The sequence below is a fragment of the Mustela putorius genome, unplaced genomic scaffold (genome assembly GCF_011764305.1).
Source record: "Mustela putorius furo isolate JIRA1106 unplaced genomic scaffold, ASM1176430v1.1 tig00000698_pilon_pilon_pilon, whole genome shotgun sequence".
Taxonomy (NCBI): Eukaryota; Metazoa; Chordata; class Mammalia; order Carnivora; family Mustelidae; genus Mustela; species Mustela putorius.
In genome coordinates, this window is record NW_025421449.1 from 7,342,815 (window position 1) to 7,353,603 (window position 10,789).

Below are 10,789 nucleotides of genomic sequence, written 5' to 3' on the forward strand. Positions count from 1 at the left end.
TGAACACTTGTGCAGCCTCCCCCAGGCGGGGAGGCTGGCGTCTCAGCCTTGCATTCCTATCACCTTCAGTGCAGGTTTTGCCAAGATCCTTTCTCTGCTGACTGGTTTCCCTCCCTGGCTTTTTCCTTCCTTGCAAACATGCAGGTGAGGCTTGACAAGGCCCAGCATGTGTGTAAGCAAATGTATGTAATCTCTTCTCTCTCAGTGCAAAGTTTAACGTCCCACTAGGTCTCCCTAGAGGAATGAGCACTGGGACCAAGTGCCCTCTTCTCAAGGGATAGGTGGCCTGGCATTTGGGGTCAGCTTTCTTTCAGGATGTGGATGCATCCAGACCTTGGATGCTGTGGTCCATGCTGTGGTTTTTGTTTTGTTTTGTTTTTTGACCGGTGCTTGGTAGAATGCAGCATGTCAGGACCCCACCATTCAGATTCTGTCATGGATCCAGAGTATTGATCGTTGTCCTGCATACTCTTTGTGCTAAGAAATGAATAAAAACTATCATTTACTTTAACTGACAATAAGCATTGCCCGTAGGAAGAGCCAGTCCAAAATATAACTGACAGCAACTAAACCTCACATAATGTAATTTATAATGGAAAAAACCAACCAAACAAACAAATAAACAACTGACCAAGATTTATATCTTGTTGGTATATTGAAAAAGGTGCAAATTCACAGGGAGAAATTAGCTGTGGTAGAAATAATGAAAACCAAGTAAAATTGAAACAAACCAAAACTACACGCAATAAAGTGAGTTGACTAAACTTTAAAAGAAGGCACAAGTCTTCCTGTCACAACTCAGATCTACAAAATTGTATTTAGGTAATGTGACTTTATAAAAATTGATGACTCTGAGATTTAGAAGCTCTGACCGCTGAACTTTGATATTGGGCAAAAGCTGAGAAATTTAGCTTTGTTGTAAAAAGTACGTGGAAAAGAGTTGATTCCATTGAAAATAAACTAGACAAAATGGAAGCAAAATGTGCAACATAGGATAGGGTTTAACTTTGCATTTAAAAATTAAGGAATTAAATTGGCTAAATGGAGTTTGCCCTGAATAAGTAATGCTTTCTCAAAGAAAAAAATTACCAGGCTAGTCTCCATGTTTATATTCATAAGTATGAAGTCAAAGCATCCTTGGGGTCAAAACAGCAGAATTCAAGTGTCGACCACAGCCATATCTCAGGGCAGCATAGCAGGGCTGCTCCTACCCCTCTTGGGGTTGTTTTGTATAATAAAGGAGAGGAGTTCCAGAATGTGCTCATTTGAGAGACTGGGGGACATCCCTTGCATGGCGCTGTTTGAGGTGGTAGTCAGTAAGGACCATGTGCCCCTGGTTGATGGAGGGGACAGTGGGAGCCCTTGCACATGTTTTTGGGATTAGCAAGCATTGCACAACCATGGCACCGGCTTCCAACCCAAGAAGCAGATTGTAAAACTGAGACACTTGCCTAAAATCGCACTCAGCTAGTTTGAGAAGGAAGTCTCTCACTTTTTCCTTTTATGTCTCTACTGTCTCCAGGGTAGAGAGCCTTTCCCCTTTTCTCCCCAGCCTGAGGCTTCTCCGAGGAGCCTGCCAGCCAAGGCGAAATCTGCCCGATGTGGTGTGGAGGAGGGGCTTTGTCCTCCTTCTACAAAAACAACTCCCGAGCAACCCCTTCCCTTAAGACCTTTCTGCAATCTCTCTTCTTTCCATTTTGCCTTAGTCTTTAAGTAGCTGACCCTAAAGGAGGATGTTTCGCTAGGAGCCTGTAATTTTGCAGACTCTGCTGAATCCGGTCTGATATCCACAGTGGAGCTGAGAGCACATCACACAGGCTGACCTCCGACTGTTGCTCCAGCCACTTCTCAAGATCATAAAACATGGGCATTTATTCCCTTCCATCTCCCAGTTAACTCACGGCCCACATGTACCAAAGACTGAGGAATGTGCTTTCTGGGGAATGTCCTTCTCCGTGTATGATGTTTACAGCTCTTAAGGCTGGATGATAACATTCACTTCGCTTCCCTCTCTCCAGCCAGATATTGTGATTGCTTTGTTACTGTGGGAGGAAAGTGTTCAGCATAAAAACAACCTTGGTGTTTAGGAATTGAGACTGTTGCCTTCTGTCCTTTTGCCCCCTTCTTGTTAAGACGTTTTAGACATGTAGTCTCAGCAGAGGCTAAGGTATGAGTGTTCAGTAACTGAGATTCCTAACTTCGTGGATTCTGTTCAAGTTGTGTATAGGTAATAATTTCAGTGGTATTAATCTATCTAGTCATCAAGCATTTAATGAACACTTCCTCTGTACTGTTTCAGCCACTGGGCTCTAGAGATTGGGGAGGAGGAGGTATTGTAGAGGTGACATGTTCACAGGTATGTATAGGACACATGGAAATGGAACAGGTACAGGACACATGGAAACATAGTTCTAGAACCTTCTACAGTGGACCAGAAAGACTCTCCAGATACTCTTTCCCGCTTCCTCACAACACTGTCATCATATTTTTCAGAGGCCATGAAGGGTCTAGTTCCTTCCTTCCTTTTACAGATTGGAGAACAGGAGTTCCATGAAAAGCCAATCCTCTGTCCTTTGCCTGTTCCACAGTGCAGTCTAATGGCAAGTTCCTAGTCATCAAAATCACTGGATCAAAATCTGTTTGTCATTACACAGCTATAATTACATTTGTGATAATAACATTTAAAATGATGATTACTAAAACTAATGCTCATATTGATAATAGCATTGATACTTTTTACTTAATTTTACAAATATGAATTTATTGGCCCAACCTGTACTCTATCATCAAATAAGTTTTTGTATTCATATGTTTGTGTGTGTCTAGACTATTATTCCACAACTAAGATATAAATGACCACCCACTTACTCTGATATTTAGAGTTGAGCTCTGTTGAATCTAAAGTTGGTAAGTTAACAGGCTCATATCAAAGCTTAACAGGACATGGGGTAGTTTGCAGAAAGCATGTCCCAGCACTGAGTGTGGAATCCAGGCCACACAGAAGTAAATGGAACGTCCTTACTGGGGGATTTTGAGGGCCAGCAGATCTCCACTTCTATATATTATGGGAATGTGGGCTGGATGAGTTTCAAGAGCTAACTTAGTTGAAATCAAATTTTTGATTAACTGACCATTGGATTTGCCTTCTCCCTCGGGCAGTATTGGATCTGATGTCCCTGTCTTCATAAGGGAAGCATTTGAAAATACTAAATCACTTATTTCAGAGCTAGCATGAACTTCCAAGATTATCTGGCCCCTTGCCTTCGTTTTACGAATGGGGAATGCAGCCCAGTAAGGACAAAGGACATGGACATGGTCACATAACCATTAGGGGTAGAGCTGGATTTAAATACAGGTCTTCTACCTCTCCTTAATCAATAAACAGCAAAATGCAACTGGAAAGGTAAGGCCGTCCAGGGGATCAGGGAGCCCGGAGTCTTTGTTGGACCCCGCATGAGGGTACAAGGCATTTCTACTTGGGGACTCTGAGGGTCTTGCCCGGCACAGTCTCTGGTACTGCCCCGACATCACAGACTTGCATCCAAAGAAAAGACGCTGCTTCTCGCCCCTCAGGCAGCCCCAAGGTCATAACTTAACCTGCGTAATTAGAACATCCATTCCAGAGGGGGAAACATTTAAAAGATAAAGGACCTCTTTAAAACAGATTCTTCCCAATACATGTTTTTCATAATTATAGTTTTAAAAGCTTATGGTGATGGGAGAGCTGGCTACTTAAGAAAAATTAGGATTCTCATTTGGCACAAGAAGATTCCCCAGGGGACAGCACACTGTCATTTTTCAGGGACCCTGAAAAGAAACCCTCCACACAGACAGATACATGTCGGCCTGACACACGGCAAGCCGGCTTCACTTCTTATGGCCAAAGCCAGATATTTTAATTAAAAACACTACATATGCCATTAAATGTGTTGTTCCCCCTGCAGTCCCAAGACGTTATAGTTCGAGGAGATACAAACAAGTGAATGCATTACAGATGTACGCCGAAGCCACCGCCTACTGAGTCACAACCAGCGGGTTCCCAAATTCCAGCCTCGGAGCGCCTCCCTGTCAAAATGTTCTTTGCGAGCAAACTGTTCCCTCTGTAATTTTCACAGTTTATGGCAGTTGCCACGACAGGAGAAGAGGGCCACGGGGAGGCCGGGAAGAGAGAAACATGCTGCCACCTCGCTTAATTTATAAGCACATGCCATTATTTTACAAATAATCTTCAGGAAGGATAAAATCCTATGGCCACACATGGGATTGTGGGGTTGATTTTTTTTCCCTCCCTTATTAATTTTATGTATTTGTTTGTTTGTTTATTTTTTGGAACACTAATGTCCCATGTGAGCCCAACTGTGCACTCGGGTAGGATTCTCAACGGAGGCAACACTTGCTTAGTTTAAACCACTGTAGGTGGCGCGAGTTCAAAAATTTCAGCCGATTTTAACTGTCACTAGCCAGACCACCTTCCTCCCCAGGAGAACACCAGCGGCTGGATCTCATTTTTGGCTGGCAGGCCGTCCCTGTGCCTTCCCGGAGCAGCCCACAGACGGGGTGCCTTCCCTGTAAGGATTTGATTCAAGGTGACAGCTCCTCACACATTGGCGCTCTGATCACCTCAAGTAGCCGAGATACCGGGGGATGAGTGCGCTCCTCCTGCAAAGTCCAAATTTAGATTGACTGAGGTTATCCTTAGGCCTCTTGACCCCAAGTGCTCTGACAGAACAGGGCTGCCAGGAACTCCGAGCAGAGAGTTTTGTAATGATGTCTGGGGAGAACCACTCTGCAGGAGCGGGCGGAGAAGACCCCAAGTGATAGGGAGTGATGTCAGCTTTCGTTAGCACGGCAGACAGTGTTAGAATATCCTTGGCATAATATGGCACTGGTATCTCTGTCAGCATCTCTGTTTTCTGTCACCGCACACAATCCTGGGCCTGTCTCTAGCCCTGACAGTGTCTCCTCAGATCAGGTTATTGCCAGCACAGAGACTAGCTCTACTCCCCGCCACACAGCCCTTTGTTTGAAGTCTGCCCTTGTGTCATCAATGCACTCGATGCCTATTTAAATCTGACGGTGAGTGCGGTATCTTTTTTCCCGTCAAGAGATCATTGACAATATTAATACCTCATGTCCTTGCCTATTCTCCAAGCTCTGACACCTCGCCAGTCTCCTGTATTCATCAAACAGCCCTCTCTCACCAGGACGTCTATAAACATTCTTGCTTCCAGGCCCCAAGGAACAGGGCAGGCCTTGAAAAGGTCTTTCATCAGTGCCGACCAGAAGGAAGGCCTGGGGAACAGGGCTCAGAACCCTTCATCTCCCTCCCTCCACGCTCCAGCCCACGTTCCAGGGGTAGCCAGCTTGTTTCCAGAATGGCACTCGACATCCAGGTTGTAGCTAGGCAAGGTCTGGAGTTGACGGTTACCAAGGAGAGAGGATAGAGGAAAGAAATTCAATCTCTGAACGTACTGGAGGGTTTACTGGAGAGAATGCACCCGCTAGGGCATGGTGTGTGGGTGTGCACATGCATGTGTGTGCGTGTGCGTGCACGCACGCATGTCTGACTTTCATTCTTTTATTCAAGAGAAAGACTATGTTCTTTATGGTATCTGACAGCCCTATCCATTTCTTTTTGTAAAAATTCATGCTGTCCTGGTGCTATAGAAAGTAATTAACATCCCTTGGTCTCATCCTTCCAGATTCTTAGGGTTTATTTGAGTTAATTAGGTTCAAGAAGTCCCTTGGTGGATTGGCAGAAACATCTGAGGCACTCATACCCAGGTCTGTAAGGGATACTGCTCCTGGAACAGAACCTGACCGGCTAAGCCTGACCAACAGGCCAGCTCCCAGCATTGGTAACAATGTTAGTCCAGTCACAGGTGCTCCATGAAGCAGTATAATAAAGGGAGCGGCTCAGAGCTGCCAACAGCCAGTGGAATAATTTCTAGCCCCAAGAAAGGTCTCAAGGAGGTCTTATCCAAGCTCAGTGTTTCCAAACACCTAATTTCTGAAAAGCAGAAACTAGGGATTGGGGCCAAGGGGAAAGCCTGGCTAAGGGGGAAGACGGGTCTGCAGTAACCTTGTTCGTGGAAACGTGATAAACAGAAGTAATGAGAGCAAGGCCAAGACCGGACTGAGGCCATAAACAATGCCATCCTCTCCCTTTGGCCCACTCTCAAGAGATCCTGTGATCCTGGGACTTCCCGACTTTGTCCCAAGCCATCCAAACCAGGGAGCATCTGCCCTGTCCTTAAAAGTTTCTAAGAGCCATTTTTAATCCTTCGTTAAGAATAATATTTGAAGTTCCGTAGTAGAGAATCATATCTTGTAGGATCACCAAAATATTTCCTTAGAACGTCTGCTGTGAAGAAGCTGGATAATTTCAAGTGCTAATTTACCGCAAATGAAGAATAGATGATGATTGTTGGTTTCACACTAACAGACTGATAGAAAAAAATAATTATGCATATAGGTAGCTATTTTTACAGGTAGATTTATGGCTCTTGAATTAATGTTTTATGGACATTTCTTTGCTTTTTTCTGGTTATGCACACTTGGGAGACTCAAGTATTTTCAGTAATAAGACAACTCTGTGAAGCTGAGTTTTAAGTTACTTGTTCTAAGACTAGAAGAAAAGCAATACAGCAAAAAGCAAACTGTAATTATAAATGTTTTCTTGGAGAAAAAATGATTTTCCCTTAATGATCATACAAAGCTTTCATAATAACTGTGGCAGGTGACTTCTTAGGGATATTTAGAATAAATATTGAGTTGGTTAAAAGATTTGGCCCTATTCTAGAGGTGTTTTTCATACTTAAACTCTCCTACAATTTCCTTGAATGTAACAAAAACTGCACGTGGAACCACTCAATTATTTAAAATAAAACTAAAGATGAATATCAATGGTATTCCAACATGAGAATTCACTTCAGGCTTCCTGTTAAAGGAAGCCCTTTTGGGGTGCCTGGGTGGCTTGGTCAGTTAAGAGTCCAACTCTTGATTTCAGCTCAGGTCTTGATCTCAGGGTCATGGTTTTGAGCCCTGTGTTGGGCTCCACACTGGGTGTGGAGCGAACCTAAAAAAAAGGGAAGAAGAAGCCCTTTAATGCTGGAGGCTCTTGTTGATTTCCATGTGGCGTTTTGTCAACACCACACTGTTCCTTGATCACCCAGATGTATTTGATGCCTCCTGGGATTTGGGAGATTCTCCCTGGAAGGACATAATCTTTTTTTTTTTTATAAACATATAATGTATTTTTATCCCCAGGGGTACAGGTCTGTGAATCGCCAGGTTTACACACTTCACAGCACTCACCATAGCACATACCCTCCCCAATGTCCATAACCCCACCCCCCTCTCCCAAACCCCCTCCCCCCAGCAACCCTCAGTTTGTTTTGTGAGATTAAGAGTCTCTTATGGTTTGTCTCCCTCCCAATCCCATCTTGTTTCATTGATTCTTCTCCTACCCACTTAAGCCCCCATGTTGCATCACCACTTCCTCATATCAGGGAGATCATATGATAGTTGTCTTTCTCTGCTTGACTTATTTCACTAAGCATGATACGCTCTAGTTCCATCCATGTTGTCACAAATGGCAAGATTTCATTTCTTTTGATGGCTGCATAGTATTCCATTGTGTATATATACCACATCTTTTTTATCCATTCATCTATTGATGGACATCTAGGTTCTTTCAATAGTTTGGCTATTGTAGACATTGCTGCTATAAACATTCGGGTGCATGTGCCCTGGAAGGACATAATCTTGATTCGTGATGAAGGACTTGAAAAGAGTCACATTCTGGAAAAATCGTTTTACATCTTTTGCTTGGGTAGGACCTATCTTAAAAGTCTTAATTTTCCCTTTTTAGAAACTCTACTAAGGGAACTTAAAGAAAGGCTTATGCTTTATTTTGAGGAGTATCTGGCCAAACTAGAAAAGGTGGAAAAGAATTTGTGCAGGGAACATGTTATTCTGAGAAGCCTGTGCTCTGGTGACATTTTATTGGAGTGTCAACTCTGAGGACAAGACAGTAGGGTCCTTCCCTTCTGGGGCTTAATCCATTTGCTGCCACCCACTGGATCAGGGACCATGTTGTGTATCTGCTTTTCTGCACCGTGCTTCCTTGCTGTACTCATCGCACCACCTCTGAAGATGTGTTTCCCTTTCTTTGCAGGTGTCCTGGGGAAGTGTCGCTATGTTTACTACGGGAAAAACTCGGAGGGCAACAGGTTTATCCGAGATGACCAGCTCTGATGGCAAGTTCTGTATGCTTTAGCCTGTGTCATAAGAATAAAAGAAAAAAGGCAAGTAAAAATAAAGGAAAAGCTAAAGAAAAAACAGTGGTCCATGCTGCATCTCTGTGGGAAGGCTATGACTTCAGCTTCTGGTACCTTCTGCTGACTTTGCCAGGCCTGTCAAGATCATCCTTCTGCTTTAGACTGAATGGCCACATAGAGATTGACATGAATGCCCTTAAGCAGGTCTCATCCACTAGGGTGACAGACAGCGGCGGCGAAGCACCAGGGCTGACAGGAGGAACACCATGATAGATTGCCTGGTCCCTCCACTGCTCACAGGGGAGCAGAGGTCACACCTGGGGCCTCCCTGAGCATGCTCACTGGCCGTGGTCCAGCCAGAGAGACTGTCTTCAGCTTGCTTACTGAGTAGACAACCCTCTGATGCCTTAGTGCCGTGGGTTGATTTTTAGTGAAATAGTCACAGTTTAGAGAAAGGCTGCCCTCCCTTATTCACCTTAAACTTTAATCCCTTCCATTCTGCACAGCCGCTCACCCCACCCCCTGCAACATACACCGTCCTTTAGCATCTTTCTTTGTTCTGAGCGGTGCATTCTGGTTTGTGGTCTTTCAGAGAACAGAGGGTATAAGTTCTCAGCCCGCTTGGACATTTATGGCTGGCTTTGTGTTGTTCCACTTCCTGTACTGGAGTGAATCGCTTTCCCCAAATCCCGGACTGTAAAAGCATGGACTCGGTCTTCTTTTGTGTATTTCTAAATCCATTTCTTGCCCTGAATCTTAAGCAGGGTCAGCCGTCTTTCCCAGCACCAAGCTCTGGTTGTACCAAGGACTGGGATTTATATATGTGTGTATTTATTCATTTTCAGCCACGCACATGCCCAGCCATACCCGGGGCTGTATTTGTAGTTTGGAGCTGGCTTCTTCCTTCGGGTGCTATGTAAAGATAGTGAGGTAAGGAAAATAGGGTGATGGGTCAGGAAGTTAAAAAAGAAAGTAAGGACCACAGAAAATACCCATCAGACCAAATCTTTTTTTTTTTTTAAGATTTTATTTATTGACAGAGAGATTACAAGTAGGCAGAGAGGCAGAGAGAGAGAGGGAGGAGGAAGCAGGCTCCCCTCCAAGCAGAGAGCCCGATGTGGGGCTCGATTCCAGGAAACTGAGATCATGACCTGAGCTGAAGGCAGAGGCTTAACCCACTGAGCCACCCAGGCGCCCCAGAGAGTTTTTAATAGAAGGCACAAACCCTTTGAATTTTCCTCAGGACCTCTCAGAACTGAAATCCCTAAGCTCCTGAGAGGATCTTTGTGTGTCTCTTTGGCTAAATTCCAGCACGAATCTGACAAGGAAAAGAAGCATTCCCGTACTCATTGGGTAGCTATAATTTCATTTACTATACCGACACTCCAGTGAACTCTCTCCAGGATGCATTTGAAAGGCTGGCCACTCTTGACACAAGAGCATTTATTTTTGCTTCTTCTGTTCGACCAAGTGTTCACTGTCCTGAATCTCCCACTATTAGGTTGGATTGAGGATAGCAAAACCTGAAAGAGAGTCCCTCCAAGTTATAGGCAGCACATAACTAGAGGGTCGCTACTGTAAGAGTCTTTGGGGACTCAAAATCCCCAAGGACCCAAGACGAACCTACTTTACCAGTTCTGGACTATTTACGTGGCCTCTGGTCTTCCGAGTCAACACAGTCTTTGAATGACTTGCAATGAGGCTGGCAGGAGTCCCTCTTGTAGATTATGCAAGTTAATCAGTTATGGCGACGAATTTCGATCAAAATCCTCAAGGCCATTAATAATTAGAGGATATGCAATGTTTGCCTTTATCTCTCAAATCCATTAATAACCAGGGCTGAGTACCTTTTGTCTGTTTGATCTATAAAACAGCATTGGGGTAATGCTTTAAATTAGCTGCCTTAGGTCCCACCCTGGCTCTTTGTTTAGAAGCACCAACACATGTGTTGTCCATGGCATATTATGGGCAGCCAGATTTCTGTGCAAGGGCAGCTAGACGAGTCCAATGTCATATCCAATCTAGCAGCACATATATCCTTGTCTTTATAAAAGGCTTTAACCCTGCCTCCAACAATAAAAAAGCACTTGTGAACTGACCACAGAATTTTTCCATCTTTATTTTTCTTACTTGTTTACTTTTCGTAATGTCAGAACCATTTGTATCATGCACAGGAATGTCTCCCTCAATGCGAGCTTTGGAGGCAAAAAATATTTTTGGAGTGAGTTATTGACCGCATTGTTCCCCTCTCTTTGGGCTGCTTTTCTTCCAAAATGGTGTAATAACTTTAATTAAGATTAGCTTTAATTATCACATACATAAAGGCCATCACTACGGTCCATTCATCTTAATGATAGAATTATTTCGAGTTTACTTTCTCTTGAACGGGGATGACGGTCATGAATTTGTGTTGGGTTGTTTACAGGTCCACAGTTTGTGGAGCAAGATTTGCTGTGTAGGGCGAGACCTTGGTCTGCATTGGTAGAGCAGGAAATGATGTTGTGTGC

The 10,789-nt window shown here is 44.0% G+C and overlaps 1 protein-coding gene across 1 annotated transcript in view; it reads left to right on the forward strand.

Moving 5' to 3' along the window:
- Positions 1-8,343, forward strand: part of LRMDA (leucine rich melanocyte differentiation associated) — a 1,048,937-nt gene extending 1,040,594 nt beyond the window's left edge. Inside the window, exon 7 of the mRNA XM_045083585.1 lies at positions 8,180-8,343. Within this exon, the coding sequence (XP_044939520.1) occupies positions 8,180-8,259 (80 nt within the window). The 3' untranslated portion in view covers positions 8,260-8,343. The remainder of the gene's footprint in view (positions 1-8,179) is intronic.
- Positions 8,344-10,789: the final 2,446 nt, after the last annotated feature.